At 37.4% G+C, this 25,515-nt stretch overlaps 1 protein-coding gene across 7 annotated transcripts in view; it reads left to right on the top strand.

Annotated features, from left to right (window-relative positions):
* The window catches only part of IFT88 (intraflagellar transport 88), a 135,806-nt gene that overhangs the window by 71,938 nt on the left and 38,353 nt on the right, over positions 1-25,515 (top strand). For all 7 annotated transcript variants that reach the window (XR_013362958.1, XR_013362959.1, XM_077868443.1 and 4 more), the window contains exons 17-21: positions 3,957-4,143; positions 5,903-6,011; positions 8,869-9,019; positions 9,559-9,674; positions 24,498-24,550. Coding sequence is in view for 5 of the 7 variants with exons in the window: in XM_077868443.1 (XP_077724569.1) it covers positions 3,957-4,143; positions 5,903-6,011; positions 8,869-9,019; positions 9,559-9,674; positions 24,498-24,550 (616 nt within the window). In the remaining 2 variants the exon portion in view is untranslated. The remainder of the gene's footprint in view (positions 1-3,956; positions 4,144-5,902; positions 6,012-8,868; positions 9,020-9,558; positions 9,675-24,497; positions 24,551-25,515) is intronic.

Below are 25,515 nucleotides of genomic sequence, written 5' to 3'. Positions count from 1 at the left end.
GCCACCTTCAGCCCAGGGTGTGATCCTGGAGACCTGGGATGGAGCCCCACGTCAGGCTCCCTGCATGGAGCCTGCTTCTCCCTCTGCCTGTGTCTCTGCCTCTCTCTCCGCCTCTCTCTCCTTCTGTGTCTCTCATGAATAAATAAAATCTTTTAAAAAAAATAATTTGTGAATTTTGTGAAAATGGTTTAATTAGTGACCAGATCTTTACCCAATTTGATGAATGTATATAGAAGAGACCAAGAAGACTTTTTTTAAAGGGAGAAAAATGGTTAGATTTAGTCAAGTGAGCAGAGTCATCATAGTATCTGATCAATAATCTGTTGCATGTAGTTCTGAGGAAAATAGTTGTTTTGAGGCAAAATTATGAGTCTTGTACATAGTTATATATATGATACATAACTGGACATATATCGTTGGTATCCAGTGTATGGTTGTATCAGTTTCTGTTGCTTTGTAATAAGCCGCTCCAAAATGTAATGACTTAAAATTACCTGTATTTGCTCATAATCTACCTGAAAAGGCTGGGTTCACTTGAGTGGTCCTTCTGCTGGTCTGGCCTGGGATCATCATCCTGGTGCCATCTTCTGAGGCTTGACTGAGGCTACATGGTCCCAATGCTTTCCTCATATCAACAGCTGAGGTTGTAGACTAGTATCTCATTCCTCCTCCTTCTCTGGCAGAGGAGTCCGGACTTACATGGGATAGGATCCACAGGAGGAGATCCCAGTGCTTACCAGGCTCCTGTATGCATTGAACTTATTGTTAGTCTTACTGGGCAAAACAAACATGGGAGAGAACTATATAAGGGCCTGAATACTGGGAAGTGTGACTCTTTGGGGCCTTTATTTTAACAGTTTATCTGTACCTGCATTCAGTTCATTCTTTCCATATGCAAAATGATTACCCTTCCAAGGACACCCATAGTCTCACTAGTCACAGCACCAGGCTCATAGGCCCATTGGCTACATGAGATCTAGATAGAAATGGAGCTTTCTCCGGTGCAGGGCCTCTTGATCCAAAGGAACAGAAAAACACACCATTCCCTTATAGATTTAACATCCTATGGTGAGATAAGAATAGGATAAGTGGGACAGATACTCTTACTCAAAAGAGGTGAGATGGAGGTACCTAACAGTCACTGGTCCTTAATGGGTGAGAAATCCAGCTGAGCATATGTGACCAGTGCCCCCTAAAGTCCTTAGTTAGGACCTAGCTCTGATCCCTAGGAATGTTCCCCCAATCCTTCAGGCTCTGTGGCTCTTGGCTCTGCTTTCAGAGAACACCTTCCTTTTACAGAAAAAATAATCTGTACTTGCAGCTGATTAACTTTCTTAGCCTGCTTTCTACCCAGAAAAATTGGGGACCCAAAGGCCTTCTTTCATTTTGGATTGTGTCCCGTAAAGCCAAGCTGACAACAACTAAGATGGTACTCCATCTTAAACGTTAAACTCCCTTTAACGACTTGGCAGGTTTTCTGTAGATCTTGTTGAGGGTGCCTACATGCCCCAAAAGCCACATCCACAACTCTTTCCAAGGCAGACTCCTTTCCATGTAGATGTACAAGGCTCTTGTGGAATAGACCCCCAAAGATACTTGGAAGCTTTTTTCTGCCTAAGAGGGAAGGGCTGCTTTGCTAGGCACTACCTTAAATCATTCTAAAATATTTCCAAAGGGTATTCCAGCCACACCCTTGATTTAATCTCCATCCTGCAATTAGTTCTTACTCTGACACTCTTACTGCTAAGAGAAACTAGAGATATGAAATAATTTTATTTGCCACCCCAACAAGTCCTGGTTTTTCTAATATTTCTTTTAAATTCTAGTTGGAAAATCTGAACAGTTCTTTCTTAAGCTCCTTTTTTCTATGTGTACTTTTATCATACCAGTTAAAGTAAGTTAATTGGCACTTTTAACCTCCTGCCTAGAAACCCCCTTGGCCACATGCACACATTTACTAAGTACACTTTCTATCTTCCAGGTCAGTGTAGATGCCAGTTTTCCCAGTTATTTCATGGCTGCAAAACATGACTTTCCCCTCATCCCCCTTACCCAGCCTCTGATAACAATTACTGCCTCTTATTACCTCTCCAGCCTCCACTAATGTGGTTCTAATACTTTTCTAAGTTTTGTCTGCTGCCTAGTTCAAAAGACAAAGTTGTATGTTTTTATGACAGCAGCACCTCACTTTTAGACACCAGTTTTTATATCAAATATGTGAATGTTCAAAACCCCATTAATCATAATAAATAAAAGTAGGTGGGCACAACCCAGGTATCCATCACAATGAATGGATAAACAAAATGTGTTCTATCCATACAATGGAATATTATTCAGCTATAAACAGGAATAAAGTACTGATGCATACTACAACATGGATAAACCTTGAAAACATTCTGCTAAGTAAAAGAAGCCAGACATAAAAAAGCTAGCCATTATATGATTGTATTTATTATGAAATGTCCAGAGTAGGCAAACCCATGGAGATGGAAAGTAGATTAGTGGCTGCCAGGGGCCAGAGCATAAGGGAGAATGAGGAATGACTGCTAATGGGTACAGGATATCTTTTGCAGGGGTGATAAAAATATTCTAGAATTGATATTGGTGATGGTGGTACAACTTTTTGCAAATGTATTACACGCCCCAGAATTGTACATTTTTGTGAAATGTGAATTGTATCTAAGTTTTTTAAAAGCTCAATCAGGGAAGCAGTCACTATGAGTGTTATGGGTGAAGGGATATGGGAACTAGAACTTACGTAGTAGCAGAGTGATGGAGGTGAAGGTGCAGAAGGAGGGTCAGGGGATTTGCGAAGGGATCACCAATCAGTGAGTGAGTGGCCAAGCATGTCCATCAGCCACTCAGAGGGGGACCTTCATGAAGAGGCCTCTGGAAAGCAGTTGCCTCTGCACGACTGCCTCCTCTATGGGTCCAGAGCCAAGCCGCATCAGGGATTTGGGTTACTGCAGTCAGCAAGGACAACACAGTTGGAAAGAAGACCCAGATGTGGAGTCAGAGTGAATGAGGACAGTTTGGAATCCATAGGCATTTCTTGCATCAGTTCTGCCACTGATGACCAGAAACAGACCTTTGGAGAGTAAAAGCTGCTGCTTCGTGTCTGCATTCCATGTGTCCTACAAGTTCCTTTCAGCCAACTCTAGATAAAGGGGGGATGGGGATTCAAGAAAATCTGGATTCAAGAAAATCTGGCAAGCTGACACAGCACAAATACCATGCTATTGAAGAATTGAGAGGTCCATGCAGCTTAAGTGAACAATGCAAGGTCCTGATGGAGCATTTGGCAGAGGTGACAGAGAGGAGACAATTCATTGCTAGAAATGCAAGTCCTAGTAGATGACGCAACCAATTTAATTGAATAGCAGAAAAGATAGTGATGCCTTTATAGCCATTTAAGAGCTTTAGCCAAAAAAAAAAAAAAAAAAAGTAGCTTTAGGTTTGGGAAGCATGGTACTACAGTTGTGATGTGAAATTTGGGCATTGTAAATAGTGTTGTTATTCAAACCATGAGACTATGAAGAAGTCAGTCATAAGAAACTTAGGGAGTTAAAAAAGCTTGCTGATCAAAGATCTTTTGTAGAATAAGCCTATCAAGACCAAGATATGGGGGGGATCCCTGGGTGGCTCAGCAGTTTGGCGCCTGCCTTTGGCCCATGGCGCAATCCTGGAGTCCTGGGATCGAGTCTCACATTGGGCTCCTTGCATGGAGCCTGCTTCTCCCTCGGCCTATGTCTCTGCCTCTCTCTCTGTGTGTGTCTCTCATGAATAAATGAATAAAATCTTAAAAAAAAAAAAGACCAAGATATGCAAAATACTTCTGTTTATCATATTTGTAATCTCAGAAAATCTGTTTATATGTCTATATATAATCCAGAACAGTCAGAAAAGATATTTGATGAACTCCCAAGTAATTTGTGTATGTTTTGTACTTTATTTAGGAAAATGAATTTGCACAAGCCAGCAGCTATGCAGATTTAGCTGTGAATTCTGATAGATATAATCCTTCAGCTCTGACTAATAAAGGGAATACAGTTTTTGCAAATGGTGATTATGAGAAGGCAGCTGAATTCTATAAAGAGGCTCTAAGAAATGATTCTTCTTGTACTGAAGCACTTTATAATATTGGTAAGTAAAACAGGCAAAACTGCTTTTTTTGTTTTTCTCTTTTACAACTTTTTTCTCTTTTCTTTTTTTAAATTGGCTTAAAGAGCTCCAATTCATTATAGAGTTGACTTCCTTGTAACAAAAAATTGAAAAGAAGGTTCTTGGATCATAGATTATTTTTAATGGAATTAATTATTCCAAAGTAATGCACATGTAGAATTTGGATAGATGTTGTCTCTTGCCCTCCGAAAGAGTTTTCCAATTTATGTGCTACCATAGTCTATGAGACTGAGTTCTCAGATTCCCTTTGATATTGGATATTTTTAACTTTTGCCAGACTGATAGGTGGGGAAAAAACCCATTTTCTTCCCTTTTTAATTATCAATTTCAAACATAAAAAAATATGAATAAATAAATATGCATGTTCCTCCCAACTATATTTAACACACTTGAACATTTTGTCATATTCACATCAGGTATTTTTCATAAACAAAATGTTATAAGACCTAGAGGCGTACCACCATCTTATTCCCTTCCCTGCCTGTCAGAAGTCATCTGAAATCGGTGTCATTTCTTCCTGTTCATGAGTTTGCACTGTGGCAAACTTGTTGATGCAATGTCTTATCTCATAGGATATTAATTAAATTTCTTTTGAAGTTTTCTTCTCTTTGCATAGGTGTGTTTTGCTTTTTTTGGTTTGCTTGTTTGTTTTATCCTCTATGTTTCATGTTACAAACTTGCCTCAGGTGTTTGATGATCCTGGCCTGTCTCCTCTCACTTAGGAGTTTGCAGCTAAAAGCTGAATGGGATACCTGAGGCCACAAGTGAAATGATGCCCTAGCACCCTGCCACAGGGCCATCTGTCCGATCTGTGTTGTTGGGGAACTGCCGGTTAGCCAGTTGGATCCTTTCTCCCCCAGAAGAGGTCTTTAATCTCCTGCCAGAGGCGAAAAGAAGAACTTGCTAGGTTGGGAGGAAAGGAGGCAGGGAGGAATTAGCAGTTTTAGACAGAGTCCAGGAGAGTTTAAAGTCATGTTGGAAGAAAGAAAAATATGACTATTCCAGTAACTTGGAAAAGAGCTATACTGGCAGAGGGAAGTGAATACTAAAAGCCTAATGCAGGAGATTTCTTGGCTAGATATATATTTATTTGTTCTCCATATAAGTTTTAAGTAATTTTCCTAGTCCATTGCTTGACTTTTAACTGTAATTTCTTTTGTCAAACAGTTTATTTTTATATAGTCAAATTTGACTTTTTGAAAATTTGTGGCTTCATTTGTTTATTACTTTATGAAGCCCTTCCCTTCCCCAAGATTATAAAATCATTTTCCTATATTTTCTTTTCATTCTTTTATATCATTGTTTTTTGTTTAGTTTTAAAATGTTTTTAATGTATTCATAATAGGAATCTACATTTTTCGTTTCATGTGTAGTCAAATGTCCTGACACCGTTTACTAGTCCCATAGTCCCCATTGAGTTTAATGCCCATTAACTAAATTCTGTAACTGAGTCAGTTTCTGAACAATGTATTCTACTGATGTGTTTGTCTTTTCCTGTCCCCCTCCCACACTTTACAATCTCTAGACCATTATAGCATGTTTTGGTGTCTCCCAAACATTAGTGAGAAATCCCGTCCCCCACCTTGTTCTTTTTTTAAAAAAATCTACTTATTTTCTCTTTTGGATGAATATTACATAATATTTAAGGATTTATTCTGTGACTTTGAGAAAATTACTACCAGTAATAATGCTTATAGCTTTTCTCTGTCTTCTTTCTAAGGCCTTACCTATAAGAGGCTAAACCGGCTCGATGAAGCTTTGGATTGTTTCCTGAAACTTCACACAATCCTGAGAAACAGTGCCCAAGTTCTTTACCAGATAGCAAATGTGTATCTTACGTGAAAAACTTGAGGACAGTTGTTAATTCATTTGGCGATTGGGTACCAATCATTAAATAACCTTAGCCAATGAAGTAACTGATGAGGATAGTATTTTAAAACCTATCAGATTAATATGTGATAAAAATATTATTTGAGTGATGCTGTTTTATTTTTTTTATTTTAATTCCAGTATAGTTAACACACTAGTGTTAATAACACAAGTTAGTTCCAGGGGTATAACATAGTGATTCAACAATTCTATTATATTACTCAGTACTCATCATGATAAGTGCCCTCCTTAATGCTCATAATCTATTTCCCCCATCCCCTCACCAATTTCCCCTCTGGTAGCCATCTGTTTGTTTTCTATAGTTAAGAGTTTGTTTTTTGGATGATCCCGTTTTAAAAGATCATTTGCATTATAAAAGGAATTATTTAAAGGTTAAAACTATTATTTCTTAATTTTTGGAATTAATAATTGAAATAATTGAGTATAATATGTTTAATACATAAAAGCTATTTACTGACTGTGGATTAGATACTTTAGAATGTTTTAACTCTGAGTCTTGAAGAGTATTTCTGGAACAGTAACTTACTATTTAAAAGAAAAATAATGCTAATTACTGATTAGTATTGCTGATTGAGTTTGGTTAATTTGTCTTAATTATTTTAGCTGACCAGTGAGTTTAATGAGTATAACTCTTTAAACACCTTTACTCTACAGAATTAGCCAGTAGTTTATATGAATTCACTCATTCATTCCATTCATTCGTCAGTCACTTATTTATTGACTGTGTGCTCTATGTGCCAGTATTATGTTTAGAACTCTGGGGAATGTTGAAATAGAAAGCATTCCTCCTGTGTCAATTTCTTCTACAACTCCTGTCTTTCTTTAGTTTGGGTTTTTTTTTTCCTTGCCTTTGGTTGAAAAAGCAGAAATTTGTTAATGTTCTTAATGCCTTTGACAGTATTTGAAAAACATTTTCCTTCCTTATTTTAAAAATAGTAAGCTTTCACACAATATTTGGGAAGGGTTAAAATGTCTTTTTTTTTAAGATTTTATTTATTTGAGAGAGCACGCACATGGATGAGGAAGTGTGCACAGTGGAGAGGGGCTCAGGGAGAGGAAGAGGGAAACTCAAGCAGACTCCACACACAGCGCAGAACCCAGCATACAACTTTATTGAGTCGGATGCTTAATTAACTGCGTCACCCAGGTGCCCCAGGAAAAGTTAAAATCTCTCTCCCTCCTTTTTTTAAAGATTTTATTTATTTATCTTTGGGGAGAGAATGCACAGGTGCTTACATGAGTGGAGTGGGCAGAAGAAGAGAGAAAGAAACAGACTCCCTACTGACTGGGGAGCTCAACAGGGGCTCAACCCCATGACCATGAGATTATGACCTAAGCAAAAATCAAGAGTTAGTCACCTAACGGAGCCACCCATGAACCCCAAGGTTAAAATCTTTTGTAGGTTTTTAAGTTAGCATCATCTTTTAATTTAATTTAATTTAATTTAATTTAATTTAATTTAATTTAATTTATTCATGAGAGAGACAGAGAGAGAGAGAGGCAGAGACACAGGCAGAGGGAGAAGCAGGCTCCATGCAGGGAGCCTGACATGAGACTCGATCCTGGGTCTCCAGGATCAGGCCCTGGGCTGAAGGCGGCGCTAAACCACCGAGCCACCTGGGCTGCCCCGAAGTTAGCATTATCTTGATATAAATTTTATACAGATAATATTAGGGAAAAGTATGTTATCATGTATACCATTGATAATTTTAAGTACAATCTGCTCTACTTTTGTTACAGCACATAAAACATTTTTTTAGGTAAAAGTCATTTTTCAAGCAGATGGTTTCATGCTTACTCCTTTTAGCTTTTTTGTTTTTTTGTCTATTTGATCTCTCTGAAATTGCCACTGTAATAATCTAATACTGCCCAGTTCATGATCAGTTTGGATTCAGTTAAGCAATTGATATGTTTAAGGCTGTTTGAATGTATTTCCTTATTTTTATGCTTCTCTTATGGTATCACATTTGTCACCATTAAAAACAGAAGATTCTTGGGGCACCTGGGTGGCTCAGTTGGTTAAACATCTAACTAGAGCTTAGATCATGATCTCAGGGTCCTGGGATCAAGCCCTGACTCAGGCTCCCTGCTCAGCAGGGAGTCTACTTCTCCCTCTCTTTTTGCCTCTCCCCCTGCTTGTGCACGCTCTCTCTCACTCTCTCTCTCTCAAATAAATAAAATCTAAACAAAAAAACAAAACAAAACAAAAACCCTAGAAGATTCTTCTTTTTCAATAAAACTTTTGGGTTGGAATACTCTCATTTCACAGACATTTAATATAAAAATAAATAGTCGATAAGTGTTGGGGGGAATAAATTATTTGAGTGTATGCAGAGGATTTACTAGGCACAAAAGCTACAAAAAAAGAGAACTCTCTATTTGGAGTTTATAATCTAATTAGGGAAAACTCAGGAAAATACATGGAAACTCTTCCCTTAATATGTTGAACATATTAAGAGAGGTACAATAATTGAACACAACTTTCAGGCATTTTTATTAAGGACAAATTTTGGACAGTGCTTTGAATAAAAGAGCTAACTGTTAATTCTCCTGGAAGTTTGGGAGTTGATCTTAGTGGATAGTAATGAAGCAAAAGGAAAAAGCAAGGTATATAGGGAACATGAATGTTACAGTGTTCCACTTTCCATCTGCATCCCTGAAGAAATCCAGAGTAAATAGTATTAAATAGCACATTACTATAGGCTAAGAATATTTTTGCTGTAATGTTGTTTTAGGTTTCCTTATTGATCAGTGAATCTAGAATAACTGTGTTATCCTTAACTAAAATTGTCCAAGATATGAATTAATGGAAGATCCTCATCAAGCTATTGAATGGTTAATGCAATTAATCAGTGTTGTTCCAACTGATTCTAGAGCTTTGTCTAAACTAGGAGAACTATATGATAGCGAAGGAGATAAATCCCAAGCATTTCAATATTACTATGAGGTAGGTGTAATCTTATTTTCTATCTACTTTTTAGTTTTTATGCATTGTTATAAAACAGCAAGGCTTTCAATTTTTAAAATTTAGAAATAATTACTAGTTTTTAAATGAATAATGATTTAAAATAAATAAAGCATTTGTTTACTATTAGTTTTTTTATTAATTTTTTAAAAATTTAAAGTACATTGTTGAAACAATGTACTTTTGATACATGATTCCTTGATACATGATTTTTTTTGATACATGATTTTTGATACATGATTCCTTGATCATGATTTTCATCCCTTTGTTAATTCTGTTACCTATTTAACTCATCATCTGTCTACATCAAAAAGCTACTGATACGTAATTTAAAAATATATCAAATGTTAAATTTTCTCAATCATATAGTTTCAAAACTTATAAAGTGCTTATGACAGCTCATACTTTTTTGCTAATAAACTTCACATTGGATAAATTAATCCATTCAGTGGGTAAAATGTTGAGATATGAATTATATGTTGCCACTGATGTTGTATTGTCACATTCCTCATTTTTTCCAGTCTTACAGGTATTTCCCCTCTAACATTGAAGTCATTGAGTGGCTTGGAGCCTATTACATTGACACCCAGTTTTGTGAAAAAGCCATTCAATACTTTGAAAGAGCTTCTCTTATACAGTAAGTTAATTATTCTGATTTCATGTTACTTAAATGTCTTGTGTTGGGATTTTATTATATCCCTAAATTAGAATCTGATAAACATATTACATTCATGAGCAAATATTAATGAGCATCCATGTATTTCCATTTTCTTGAATGGTGTTCCATTTTACTTGGTCTTTATTATGATAAATATATTACTCTTTTATGCAAAAATATTTTAAAAATACCTTTCTTAAGGTACTTTTCTTTATGTATTTTTCTTATTCACATTTCAGCAAACAAATATTATATCATTATCAAATAGAAAATTACTGACTTGGTCCTAGGACAAGGTTTCATTTCTGAAAGAGTCCTACTAGAAATAAGTTGTATTGATTTCAGTTTATAATCAATTTACATTGTATATTAAAAACTTTAAAGCTGTCTCTAAGTTCATATCTAAATGTTTTATACATGCCTGATTCGAAAATAATTGAAAAATTCTGGTCTGTTTTGTATTGGCCAAATTGAATTTTAACATTAAATGTGACTTTGAATCATTTGAATGATAAAGGAATGCTTAATAATTTGATTGACGTCTGTGTGGAATTTGTGTTAGGTAATTTTTTAAAAATATATTTATTTATTTGAGAGAGAGGGAGTGAAAGAGATAGCATGAGAAGGGGGAGGGTCAGGGTGAGAAGCATACTCCCCACCGAGCAAGGAGTCTGACACAGGCTCAATCTTGGGACTCTGGGATCATGACCCAGGCCAAAGGCAGACACTTACTTGACCAAGCTACTCAGGCACCCCCAGACAATTAATTTGTTAGCTTAATGAAGCTAACATCATAAAATTTAATGTCATTTAATCTCTTAAATCACATAAATATTTTGAGAATTATAAAACTAATCACCAATACTAAGGGATAGTTTTAAGTTTGCTTGGGACTAAAGCTACATAGGTAATAACAATGTAACTTTTTATTACACTTAATACTAATACCCCTAGCCTTAGCCCATTAGCTCATGTAACACCATTCCTACTTTGAGGCTCCATCTGCCACTATTCCATCCTTGTCTCCTGTTTGTGGATGTTATATATTGACCACATAGTCATTCTCTTACCTAGTCTATTTCATACTCTTTCTCTCTATGCCATCAGTCATCTAGTTTCACAAATTTAACTTCCCTAACTTCTTTTTTTATTTTTTTATTTTTTTTTAAAATTTATTTATGATAGTCACACACAGAGAGAAAGAGAGAGAGGCAGAGACATAGGAGACATAGGCAGAGGGAGAAGCAGGCTCCATGCACCGGGAGCCCGACGTGGGATTCGATCCCGGGTCTCCAGGATCACACCCTGGGCCAAAGGCAGGCGCCAAACTGCTGCACCACCCAGGGAGCCCAACTTCCCTAACTTCATTGATCTTTACCTCCTCTGCAATTCAGCCATCTACATCTTACCGGATTCTGTTTATCACCCAGCCATTTATACCAATAAAATCTCATTAATATCCACTTGTCTGAACATAACCTCCTCTCTTTCCAACTTCCATACAACCTACTTTCCAGTATGCCTTTCTTTGGTAAGACCTCCAATCTTTTGACCTTCCTTTCTCTTACAGTCTTAGTGTCTCCTGGCATTAGTTCTGAGCCTATTTTTTTCTAAGCTGCTTAAATGATCACATCTGTTCCATTTCTTGCTTACTTGGTTACTTTTTCTCTTGTTTTACCACCCCATCTGTCCAATACATTTCAGTTCATGGGTTAATCCAACCATTTATTCCCATACTTATACATAGCATGGGAAGCACTACTGGACATAAATTATGTAACGAGATGGGTTGATGCCATACAGATAAATATTTTGTGAACACTACTCATCAATCTTTATTTATTTATTTTTATTCATCAGTCTTAAGTGGTCCTAAGTAACTGCCCTTCCTATCCCTCACAGATCTCCTCAATCTCTCTATTTTAAACTTAAATTTCCCAGAAAATAGAGAAGTCTTTTCTAGGAACTCCCTAAATATCTCCCTTTTCGTGCTTTCTGGTTCATTTACTTTCTCTTCCCACCCGTTTTCATCTCCTTCTGTCTGTGTGACAGAGACATTCAGTGTGCGTTTGAGCATTTATTTTCTGTACCATACATCTAACTTCCACTTTTTCTCTTTTTTTATATGCTGTCTTTTTGTCGGGGAAATTCTACCTCTACATTAAAATTTAAGCTTTGGGGGCAGTGGAGAGGTCTGTTTTGTATTGGCCAAATTGAATTTTAACATTAAATGTGACTTTGAATCATTTAAATGATAAAGGAATGCTTAATAATTTGATTGATATCTGTGTGGAATTTGTGTTAGGTAATTTTTTAAAAATATAAATTGGTTGGTTTATTGGTTCTTATGTCACATAGCTCTTACATATCCCAGAGTAGTTGGCATATAGTTGAGTTGAACTACATGACCAATCATTGGTGTTCCTTTACTGTAGAAACTCCTCACTTTGCTGTATTTCTTAGATGTTTATGGTTCTTAGTAATCTGATATTTTTGGCAAATGTGTTAAGCTTATATATACTATTGGTTCCTATTTCTCTTTATCCAAAAATCATGTCTTAAAACATCAAGAAATCTTAGTCATAACTAGTCCATTTAATATAATCTCATTATTAGAGAATTTCATGCACTGGAAATTGTTTCTTAATATTGATTATGAATATAATAAATATGGGATACAACCAAGCAGACCCATATACACCCTATAGAAGTTCCAAAGGGAGAAGAGATAGAGAACGGAGCAGAGTGACTCAAGATACGGTGACTGAAACTTGCAAAATTTGAGGAGAGACATGAATCTAAAATTCCAATAAACTCAATGATTTTAAAGTTGGAATAACTTAAAGAGACCTACATCAAGGCACATTATAATAAAACTGTCAAAAAAATAAAAAAATTAAAAAAATAAAACTGTCAAAAGACAAAGACTCTTAAATGCAACAAGAAAAAAGTTATTTATCGTGTAAAAGAGATCCTCAGATTAACAGATTTCCCAGAAATCTTGGAGGCCAAAAAACAGCAAGATGATACGAAGTGCTAAAATAAAAAACTGTCAGCCAAGAAGTCTATATCTAGCAAAACTATCCTTCAAGAATGGAGTAAGGCAGAAATGGCAGCAAAGTAAGATGCTTAGGTTTGCCTCATCATAGGAATACAACTAGATAACTATCAAATAATCCAAAATACCCCAGAAATCAACCTGAAGACTGGCAGAAGACACCACAACTTCAAGTAATGAAGAAGCCACACTGAAGAATCTAAGATGTATAGAGATGTGGTTTAGGGGAGAAACAGAGCCTGGCTTCTGGGAGAAATAGATCCTGGCTGCTGTACAGGGGAGGGAACCAGGGTTGCAGAGAAGGATGAGAGAAGGGGGAGCACACAGGAATGCACAAAGGGAATATTTCCGTATAGCCATTGGCTTGGAAAGTGAAAGGGGCTGAGTTTTGTGAGTTCTTGCAACCAGAGGTGCTTAAAGCCTGAAGTTTTAAGTGTCAGAGGGCTGGACTGCTCTTGGAAAGAAAGCAGGCAAACTACCCAGGGCCGTACAGTGTGGAAAAAACGATCTAAAGAGTGCCTAAGGCACATAGTGAGGAGGTTATTTGCCTTCTCAGAGCATGTCCCTGAAAGGCAGCATTCACGGAGAGGACTCTCCAGGAAAAAGGAGCTGGCCAGCAACACTTCCTTCACCTCAGTATAAGCACAGGGCCTCCTACAGGAAGCAGCACAGCACTGACACTGGCTACCTAACTTGCTTACGCTAAGCCCCACCCCTTGGTGCTCTGGTAGAAATGCCCTTCTAAGATTGGCTTACCCCAGCCCCAGCATGGCAGGCCCCCTCCCTAAGAAAACCAGCACAATCCCATGCCCACATCCCATCTCCCAACCAGTTTTGCAGGGCCTCAGTTCTGGTGGAGGTGATGACAAATCTTATTTCACAAGCAGACCAGAATATACCTAGTTAAAATTTATCACCTTCAGGCCAGGGACCGAACAGTGCCCACAGTAGGCAGGGAAAGTCTTTGCAGATGACTAGCCTGAAGGTAGAGCAGCCAGAGCACACACCGTACACTCTGGAAATGTTCCCTGAAGAACCAGGCCCTGGGCACTACATGAACTCTTCTTCATAAGGTCATAAGGTTCATGAACAAGAGACACAACTGCTTTTTCTAGCACACAGAAACATGCAGAGACTTAGACAAAATGAAAAGACAGAGGAATTTATCCCAAATGAAGGAACAGGGTAAGGCCAGAGATAGAGATCTAAGTGAAACAGATATGAGTAATATGCCTAATGCAGCATTTAACGCAGTGATCGTAAAGATACTCACTGGATCTGAGAAAAGAGTAAAAGACATCAATGAGACCCTTACCACAGAGATAAAAGAGTTAAAAAAAGAATCAGAGATGAAGAGTGCAATAAACACACTTGATGCGATGAACAACAGGCTAGAAGCAGAGGGACAAATTAGTGACCTAGAAGACAGAGTAATGGAAAGCAATGAAACTGAACAAAAGAGAGAAAGGATTATGCAAAATAAAAATAGACTTAGGGACCTCAGTGGCTCCATCAGACATAATAGCATTCATATTATGAGAGTCCCAGAAGAAGAAGAAAGAGAAGAGGGGGCAGAAATTTTATATGAAGAAACAATAACTGAAAACTTTCCTAATCTGAGGAAGGAAACATATCCAGATCTAGAAGGCACAGAGAATCCCCATCAAAATCAACAAAAGCAGAGCCACACCAAGACATATTTTAATTAAACTGGGAAAATATAGTGACAAGGGAGAATCTTAAAAGCAGCAAGACAAAAGAGGACAGTTACTTATAAGGGAAAAGCCATAAGGCTATCAGCAGATTTTTCAGCAGAAACTCTCCAAGCCAGAAGAGAGTGGCATGATATATTCAGAGTGCTGAATGGGAAAAATATGCCACCAAGAATACTCTATCCAGCAAGGCTAATATTCAAAATAGAAGGAGAAATAGTTTCACAGACAAAAACTAAAGGAGTTCATGACCACTAAACCAGCCCTGCAAGAAATACTAAAGGGGATTCTCTGAGTGGAAAAGAAAGACCAGAAGTGATAATAAGAAAGTAGGAGACACAAAAGCAGTGAAAATGAATGTTTCTATAAGAAATCATTCAAGGGGGATCCCTGGGTGGCGCAGCAGTTTGGCGCCTGCCTTTGGCCCAGGGCGCGATCCTGGAGACCCGGGATCGAATCCCACATCGGGCTCCCGGTGCATGGAACCTGCTTCTCCCTCTGCCTGTGTCTCTGCGCCTCTCTCTCTCTCTCTCTGTGACTATCATAAATAAATAAAAATTAAAAAAAAAAAAGAAATCATTCAAGGAACTCACAAAGGGATGTAAAATATGACACCATATACCTAAAACAAGGGGAGGAAAGATTTAAAGAATGGGTTGAAATTTGAACAATCATCATGCAGAAGATGCCAAATACAAGCTAATGATAACCACAAATCAAAACTACTAATAAATATGCAAAGAATAAAGAGAAAGAAATCCAAACATATTACTAAAGAAAACCAAACCAGGAAAGATAAGAAAGAATCAGAGAAAATCTCTAGAAACAACTGCAAAACAAGTAATAAAATAGCAATAAATATATATCTATCAATTATTACTTTAAATGTAAATTACTAAATGCTCCAGAAGACATAGGGTGTCAGAACGGTTAAAAAACAAACAAAAAAACAATACCCCTCCATATGCTGCCTACAGGAAACTCATTTTAGATCTAAAGACACCTGTAGATTTAAAGCGAGGGGATAGAGAAACATCTGCTATGCAAATGGATGTCAAAAGAAAGCTGGAGTAACAATACTTATATTGGACAAACTAGACTTTAAAACAAAAGCTGTGACAAGAGACAAAGAAGGACACTAAATAATTACAAAAGGGACAATCCAAAAGAAGATATAACAATTGTATAAATAGTTATGGACCCACCATAGAAGCACTCAAAATACATAAAGCAATAACAAACATAAAGGAACTAACTGATGATAATATAATCATAGTAGGGGACTTTAACACCCCACTTACATCAAAGGACAGATTATCCAAACAAAACCAACACGGAAACAGTGGCTTTGCACAACACTTGGGAACAGATGATTTAACAGATATATTCAGAATACTCTATCCTACAACAGCAGAATATACATTCTTTTCAAGTGCACATAGAACATTCTCCAACATAGATCACATGGTAGACCACAATGCAGGCCTCAGCCAATTCAAGAAGATTGACATCATACCATGCACCTTTTCTGACTAACACACTATGAAAGTAGAAGTCAACCACAGGAAAAAATCTGGAAAGACCACAAATACATGGAGGTTAAACAACATGCTACTAAACAATGAATGGGTCAACCAGGACATAAAGAAGAAATTTTGAAAGTACATGCAAACAATTGAAAATGAAAACACAAGGCCCCAAAACCTTCCTTGAGGCAAGGAAAATCTCAAGTGAACTATGTAACCTCACACCTGTAGGAGCTAGAAAAAAGAACAACAAATAAAACCTAAAACCACGGGTGCTTGGGTGAGCTCAGCGGTTGAGCATCTGCCTTTGGCCCAGGGCGTGATCCCGGAGCCCCAGCATCAAGTCCCACATTGGGCTCCCTGTGTGGAGCTGCTTCTCCCTCTGCCTGTGTCTCTCATTAAATAAATAAATAAAATCTTAAAAAAAAAAAAAAAAACTAAAACCAACAGAGGGGAGAAATAATGAAGATTAGGACAGAAATAAATTATACAGATACTTTAAAAACTCAATAGAACAGATCAATGAAACTAGGAGTTGGTTCTTTGAAAAAACTTTATAAACCTCTAGCCAGGCTTATCCAGATAAAAAGGAAAGACTTAAATCAGTAAAGTCACAAATGAGAGAGGATAAATAACAGCCAACACCACAGAAATAGTTATCAGAGAATATTCAGAAAAACTATATACCAACAAATTGGACAACCTAGAAGTCATAAATTCCCGGAAACATATTAAGTTACCAAAACTAAGATAGGAAGAAATAGAAAATCGGAAGAAACCAGTATAACCAGCCAGGAAATTGAGTCAGTAGTCAAAAACTCCCCACAAACAAAACTTTAGGACCAGATGACTTCACGAGCAAATTCTACCAAATATTTAAAGAAGAGTAAATACCCATTCTCTCAAAATACTCCAAAAAATAGAAATGAAAGGAAGACTTCCAAATTCATTCTGTGAGCCCAGCTTTACCTTGATACCAAAACCAGATGAAGACAACACTGAAAAAGAACTAAAGGCCAGTATCTCTTGTTGAACATAGATGCAAAAGTCCTCAACGAAATGCTCACAAGCCAAGTCCAACAACACATAAAAAAATATATTCACCACAATGAAGTGAGATTTATTCCTGGTTTGCAAAGATGGTTCAATATTTGCACATCAACATGATATATTACATTAATAAGAGAAAAGATAAAAATCATGTGACCACTTCAATAGATGCAGAAAAAGCATTTGACAAAGTACAACATCCATTCCTGATAAAAATCCTCAATAGCGTAGGTTTAGAGGCAACATACTTCAACATAATAAAGACCACATATGAAAAACCCACAGCTAATATCTTAAGTGGAGAAAAACTGACAGCTTTTCCTCTACAGTCAGGAATAAGACAGGGATGTCCACTCTCACAACTTTGATTCAGCATAAAGTCTTAGCCACAGCAGTCAGACAAAAAAAAGAAATAAAAGGCATCCAAATTGGCAAGGAAACTTTCACTGTTTGCTAATGACAGGATATTCTGTGTAGAAACCAAAAAAAAACAAAAACAAAAAAACTTTGTCAAAAAACTGCTGGAACTGATACAGGAGTTCAATAAAGTAGCAGGATACAAAACCAACGTACAGAAATCTATACACGAAGAATGAACCAACAGAAAGAGAAATTAAGGAATTAGTCCTATGTACAATCACACTAAAAATAATAAAATTAGGAAGAAACTTAACCAAAATTGTAAAGACCTGTACTCTGAACACTACAAAACTGAAGAGGATACAGAGAAATGGAAAGCTATTCCATGCTCATGGATGGGAAGAACAAATACCATTAAAATATCGATACTACCCAAAGCAATCTACACATTTAATGCAATCCCTATTAAAATACCAATAGCCTTCTTCACGGAACTAGAAGAAACGGTCCTAAAATCTGTATGAAACCGCAAAAGACCCCAAATAGCCAAAGCAATCTTGAAAAAGTAAAGCAAAGGTGGAAGGATCACAATTCCAGGCTTTAGGTTATGTTACAGAGTGTAGTAATCAAAACAGTACAGTACTGACACAGAAATATACACAAAGATCAATGGGAAAGAATAGAAAACAGTACAGTACTGACACAGAAATATACACAAAGATCAATGGGAAAGAATAGAAAAAGAGCTCACAATTATATGGTCAATTAATTTTCAACAAAGCAGGAATGAATATCCAATGGGGAAAAGACAGTCTCTTCAACAAGACACTGTGTTGGGAAAACAGAGACGGTGTTGGGAAAACTTGACAGCCACATGCAGAAGAATGAAACTGGACCATTCTCTTTCACCATACACAAAGATAAACTCAAAATGGATTAAGGACATAAATGTGAGACATGAGACCATAAAAATCCTAGAAGAGAGCACAGGCAGTAAGAGAGCACAGCTCTTTGACATCAGCCATAGCAGTTTCTTACTAGATACATCTTCTGAGGCAAGGGAAACAAAAGCAAAATAAACTATTGTGGCTACATCAAAACAAAAAGTTTCTACACTGTGAAATAAACAATCAACAAAACTAAAAGACAGCCTGTAGAGTGGAAGAAGATAAATGACCTGTCCAATAAAAGGTTAGTGTCCAAAATATGTAAAGAACTTATAAAACTCAACACCCAAAAAACAAATCCAATTAAAAAATGGGCAGAAGACATGCACAAACATTTCTCCAGAGAAGACATACAGATGGCCAACAGACACATGAGAAGATGCCCATCACTTATCAGAGAAATGCAACTCAAAACCACAATGAGATATCTCCTCATATCTATCAGAATGGCTAAAAATCAACAACACAAGAAATAACAGGTGTTGGCTAGAATGTGGAGGAAGAGGAACCCTCTTGCACTATTGGTGGAAATGCAAATTGATTCAAACACTGTAGAACATAATATAGAGGTTCCTCAAAACGTTAAAAATGGAACTACCCTATGATTCAGCAATCACACTACTAGGTATTTACCCAAAGAATGCAAAAATAATAAGTCAGAGGGATATTTGCATATTGATATTTATAGCAACATTATTTACAATAGCCAATTATGGAGACTGCCCAAATGTCCATCAGCTGATGACTGGATAAAGAAAACTGTGTGTGGGGATCCCTGGGTGGCGCAGTGGTTTGGCGCCTGCCTTTGGCCCAGGGCGCAATCCTGGAGACCCGGGATCGAATCCCACATCGGGCTCCTGGTGCATGGAGCCTGCTTCTCCCTCTGCCTGTGTCTCTGCCTCTCTCTCTCTCTCTCTATCATAAATAAAAAAAATTTTAAAAAAATTAAAAAAAAGAAAACTGTGTGTGTGTGTGTACGTACACTGGAATATTATTCAGCCAACAAAATAAAATCTTGCCATTTGCAATGAGAATATAATGGTAAGTGAAATAAGCCAGTCAGAGAAAGACTAATACCATATGATTTCACTTACATGTGGAATTTAAGAAACAAAACAAATAAGCAAAGGGAAAAAAGAGAAGCAAAGGAAGAAACAGACTTTTAACTATAGAGAACAAGCTGATTGTTAGCAGAGGGGAGATGGGCAGGGCAGTGTGTTAAATAGGTGATGGTGATTAAGCAGTGCACTTGTTATGATGAGCACCAGGTCATGTGTGGAAGTGTTGAATCTTCTGTTGTATACCTGAAACTAATATAACACTGTATGTTAACTAGAATTTAAATAAAATCTTTTAAAATTTTAAAAATAGGGCAGCCCCAGTGGCTCGGCGGTTTAGCACCACCTTCAGCCTGGGGCGTGATCCTGGGGTCCCAGGATCGAGTCCATGTCGGGCTCCCTGCCTGGAGCCTGCTTTTCCCTCTGCCTGTGTCTCTGCCCTCCCCCCCCCCCCCCCGTGTGTCTCTCATGAATAAATAAAGAAAATCTTTTTTAAAAAAATTTTAAATAAAGTAGGAGTCAGCAACTACCCATTACCACCCATTGCCTGTTTTTTTTTTAATGGCCTGAGAGCTAAGACTTTTTTTATATATATAAAGATTTTATTTACTTATCTGAGAGAGTGCATTAGGGGGTGGGGGATGCAGAGGGAGCCCGATGTAGGACTCTGTCCCAGGACTCCTTGGATCACGACCTGAGCCAAAGGCAGACACTCAATCACTGAGCCACCCAAGTGCCTAAAGTGGTGTTTTTTTTTTTTTAATAAATTAATTTTTTATTGGTGTTCAATTTTAAAGTGGTGTTTTTTTATGGAAAAGTATTTGGTGGTTCCTCAGAAGGCTATCCTTAGAATTACCATATGATCCCACAATTCAGCTTGTAGGTGTATACTAAGGAATTGAAAGCTGAGACTCAAAAAGATATTTGTACATGCATATCCACAGCATTTTTCGCAATAGCCAAAAGGTGGAAACAACCATCACTGATGAATGGATAAGCAACAAAATGTGGTTGTACACATGCAATGGAGTATATTATTCAGCCATAAAGAAGAATGACATTCTTACACATGCTACAACATGAAGGACCAGGAAAACACGCTAAGTGAAAGAAGCCAGGCACAGAAGGACAAATATGGTGTGATCTCACTTGTATGAAATATCTAGAATGGGCACATTCACAGAGATAGATCACATATTAGAGGTTACTAGAATCTGGGGGGAGAAATGAAGAGTTATTACCTAATGGTTGTGTGATTTCTGTTTGGCTATTGGAAAAGGTTTTGAAAAGGCAGTGGTCATGATGGCACAACATTCTGAATATAATTAATGCCACTGAATTGTACCACCCCAAAATGTCCTAAAATGGCAAAAATTCTGTTTATTTTCATCATAATTTTAAAAATTAATGTGCTACACTAAAAACCTTTGAATAATACACTTTAAATGGGTGTATTATATATTAATGCATTGTATTGCAAAAGCTATAAAAAGAGGGTACCTAGTATATTATTTCATTCATGTAAAGTTCAGAAAGGCTAAATCAGTGTTAAAAAGTCAGGATAGGGATCCCTGGGTGGCGCAGCGGTTTGGCGCCTGCCTTTGGCCCAGGGCGCGATCCTGGAGACCCGGGATCGAATCCCACGTCGGGCTCCCGGTGCATGGAGCCTGCTTCTCCCTCTGCCTATGTCTCTGCCTCTCTGTGTGTGTGTGTGTGACTATCATAAGTAAATAAAAATTTTAAAAAAAGTCAGGATAGTAGTTGCCTTTGTAGATGAAGGAGGTAATGTTGGAAGGAAGTGTGAAGGAAGCTTCTGGCAACATTCTATTTCTTGAACTCTAGGATAGTTACATGAGCATTCACTTTATAATAGTTTATTGAGCTGTATAATTTTGTGTACTTTTACATATGTGTTATACTTCACAATAAAAGATTTTAAAATTAAAGAATAAAGACAATATGAGCAAAGAAAGGCAACCTTGCCCAACCCTGGGGGAGCCATTTGGAAATGTAGGGAGAGGGGCATTTTTATTATGATGATGGGGAAGCACTGTGGGCATTAGGTAGGCAGCCACCAAGGACAGTAAACATTCAGTAATGTGTACAGGACCTGTACCGTGAGTTGTCTCAGCCTAAATGCCAATAGCACCTTCACCAAATGCTGCATTAGAACATGTTAATAGTATGATTGTGTTTTAAGAGTTAATCTTGGGCAGCCGGGGTGGCTCAGCGTTTAGCGCCACCTTCAGCCCAGGGTGTGATCTTGGAGACCCGGGATTGAGTCCCATATCAGGCTCCCTGCATGGAGCCTGCTTCTCCCTCTGACTGTGTCTCTGCCTCTCTCTCTCTCTCTCTCTCTCTCTCTCTCTCTCATGAATAAATAAATAAAATCTTTAATAAAAATTATTTAATCTTAAAGCTCTAAAGTCTTTTCTCTGGGGCCAGTGTATTCAGAGAAGCATCCTCTGATGTGCATCAGGAATTAAGGCTGGCTGCTACCATTCCAGCAGCTGAAAGGCTGGGCTGAGGATTCCATTGTTCCAGAAGCAGACTCTCTGCTTCATCCTCCAGTTTTCTGTCCAGCACCTCCAATCAGCTGGGGCTCCTGGGCTGGAGCCTTCCTGAGAAGCTCCTGGAGGTGAGGAGTTATTCCCTGACCACACAGAGGGGGTGTCCCACTGCTTCTCCATCACATTTCCAGTCTATTTTCCTTTTTTTGTAGTTTTATGCCTTATGCCTCCTTCCTCAATGCTGGTGATTCCAGTTCTTGAGCATTTCTGGTGTTTGCAGGGAAGATCTGAGCACCTGTCTTCAGTATGCTGTTTACAAGCACTTGAATTTTACCTTTCTTTGCCCTACTAAAGTCCGTTTCCATTTTTTTTATCTGTCATCCATCATTTATATATGGTTTTATATGATTTGAGTTTCATCTGAGATGGAGTTTATCTGTCTTACTCTCCTTGTTTTGGCAGGCTTAATTTCCGGAAAAGACATTGTGAAGTAAAAGGTCTTTACTCTGCCATCTTAAATCCAGAAATTTACTTTCCAGTGGTGCTTACTTATTCCAAATATGGAGATAATAACTCTTCCCTATTTTAGTGGTTGAAAAGAATTAATCCATTTTCCACATAACCTTGCGCACATATCCGTGCACACACTACTTAACAACTGCTCTGGTGGCTATTTTTTAAATTTCCCAGTAGGTGGCATTCATGAAATAAGGCTTTCCTGAAGAAGAGAGAAGTGGTTATGATAATAACCAGTGTTTATTGTTTACATATATTGTTATTTAATCCTCACAATAGCTTTACAAAGTAGGTCCTGTTATTGTCCTTGCTTTGTAGATGAGTAAACAGAGACATAAGTTTAAATAACTTACCAAGCTCACAGAATTAATAGATTACCAAATCCCAACCTTGAAGGAAATAATCAAGATAAGTACTTAAATATGTAAATGAAGAGGAATTAATGATTAGTGATCACCCTGTATATATCAGGCATCATGCCAATCCTAGGAATACAAAAACTCTGCTTCCTTCAGGAATTAATAGTTTAATACGGTATTTGGAAACTAATACAGTATAGTAAATGCAGTACTAAAGAGATTCTAGGACATTAGAAGAGTGCCTAGAACAATCGAATCCTGTCTAGCATGGAAAAGCAGAAATGAGGTTAGAATGAGCCTCTAAGAGAAGATGCTGGTATGTGGAAACATTGGGAGTCTAGATAGAAAATCCAGTGAATGCAGGGGACTTGGTTTCCTGTTTTGATTTGCTATAGCATGAAATGTTCAGGCACCATGGAAGTGGAGTTGGAGAGGCAGCAAATGGCTAACCATGGATGAACTGGATTAGGACCTAGGGTTTTATCATGTAGTTGGAGAAGAGGTGACATATTTTAAAGAGGGAATTAATGTGGTTAGATACATGTTTTCTTTAGATCAAAGTGGAGAGCTGTGTAGGGAGTGGATTTGAGGTTAAGTAATTTGCCCAAGTAGTAGGGCTGTGATTTAAATCGTGATTTAATCTAACTCCAAAGTTCTGATAGGTGTGCCATCATTTTGAGTAGGAATGAGGGTATCTGTCTTTGAAGCCATCAGGTAAATAGAAGGAAGAGTAAAAAGAAATGAGAAAAGCATTCGATTAGTCTTCAGTTCTTCTAATTTTATTTTTATTTATACCAGTCTTTAGAAATCCTGGTCATGATACTTATTTTAGAAAAGAAATTCTTGGGCAGCCCCAGTGGCGCAGTGGTTTGGCGCCGCCTGCAGCCTGGGGTGTGATCCTGGAGACCTGGGATCCAGTCCCTGCATGGAGCCTGCTTCTCCCGCTCTCTCTCCCTCTTCCTGTGTCTCTGCCTCTCTCTCTGTGTCTATGAATAAGTAAATAAAATCTTAAAAAAAAGAAAGAAAGAAAAATTCTTTTAAGAGGAAAAAAAAGGACAAATACAATTCTTTTTTTTTTTTTTTTTTTTTTTTTTTACTCTGTCTTTGGTTGAAGCCTAATTCTTCACACACAAGGTCAAAAGTTGCCTCATGGGTACTAAATTTGCAAGCCTAAATTTCTCAAAGTATAAAATTAGGACAAAGGTAGTGATAATGTTTAAAATAGAATGCAGTTAGGAACACCTGGGTGGCTCAGTGGTTGAGCATCTGCCTTCAGCTCAGAGTGTGATCCCAGAGTCCTGGGATTGAATCCCACATTGGGCTCCCTGCATGGAGCCTGCTTCTCCCTCTGCCTATGTCTGCCTCTCTCTCTGTGTCTCTCATGAATATATAAATAAAATCTTTAAAAAATAATAAAATAAAATAGAATCTTTAGTCAAACAGGCTAAGTGGTTCACATAAAATCTAAATAAAGGCATGAACTGGATTGAAGGACTCTTAAATTTAAATTTTCTAATATGCATGTGACAGGTAATAACGAAGGAAATTGTATGCTAGTGTCAATAATAAAGATCTAATCAAAGGTCAAAAAGTATTTGAAAAAAACAGTACTTGAAAGATACTGTAGATATATAGCTTTATAAAACTAATAATCACAGATTATTTATATTTCATCTCTGATTTCATATAATTTATTCCTTTTATAGGCCTACACAAGTGAAATGGCAGCTGATGGTAGCTAGCTGTTTTAGAAGAAGTGGTAAATGCTTTAATTTTATTCATTTTTTATATAACTTGCTTCTTTCTATCTTTTAGGTAATTATGCATGTAACTGTGTTCCAACTGCATATTTGTTTATTAAAACATTAGCTTTTGATTACTACACATACTCAAAGCATTATATGAGAAACATAAGTTAGTCACAGAAAAATAGACATTCTATAGTTTATATTTCCATTTTCTATTCACATAAGTCTAAACATCCTTGTATGCTCTGCCAAACTTGTAAGACTGTCTCACTCCTGAGAAGCCTGAAGAAGTCCCAGAGCTGGAACAACTGGTATACCAGATAAAACTAGGTATCTTTGTGTTTTCGGTAACTGTTTTTATTATATCTTGTACTGCTGACACTTGTCCTGAAGCATGGAGATGTAGTAGTGCTGGACTAACTGTGAAGTAGAATCTCTCATCAGAGATTAAGCAAGGAGATAAATGTTAACAGATTTGTAATCCCTCTTGTAGAGCCTGCAAATGATTCAGGAAAAGAAATTCCTTGATCCCAGAGGAGCACAGACTGTGACAGTGTTAACAGTGTTCTCATCCTGTTGTGTAGAAGGTTTCTTTCTTTACGTCTGTGAACTCCTTTAGAATGGGGATCAGAATATATACACAGGAGTCCTCAGAGCATTTAGATGATTTCTTTGCTGTTGTATTTCCTATGATACCTAGAATATCACTGTACTGTATGTACATGTTATTTCTATTAGAGTGAGTTCTGAATTACCAGTGTTCATTACAGTGTCAGCCATATGTGAAATGTACATATAAGGTATTCTGAGTGATTTAAAACAGAAACTCCCTTATGTTACTGAAGTACAGATCTGAAGAAGAGAAGCTGATGTTTATTGAGAGATGCTGGGTGCTGTGGGCTTCCTGACTCTGTTGCATCCAATTCTTACCACAGCTCTTAGAGGATCAGCATGGCTGGCCCTTGTGTGTAGTGGG

Source organism: Canis aureus, chromosome 24 (assembly GCF_053574225.1).
Source record: "Canis aureus isolate CA01 chromosome 24, VMU_Caureus_v.1.0, whole genome shotgun sequence".
NCBI classification, from domain to species: domain Eukaryota; kingdom Metazoa; phylum Chordata; class Mammalia; order Carnivora; family Canidae; genus Canis; species Canis aureus.
The sequence above is the reverse complement of the archived record's forward strand: the minus strand, read 5'-3'. Positions and strand labels throughout refer to the sequence as shown.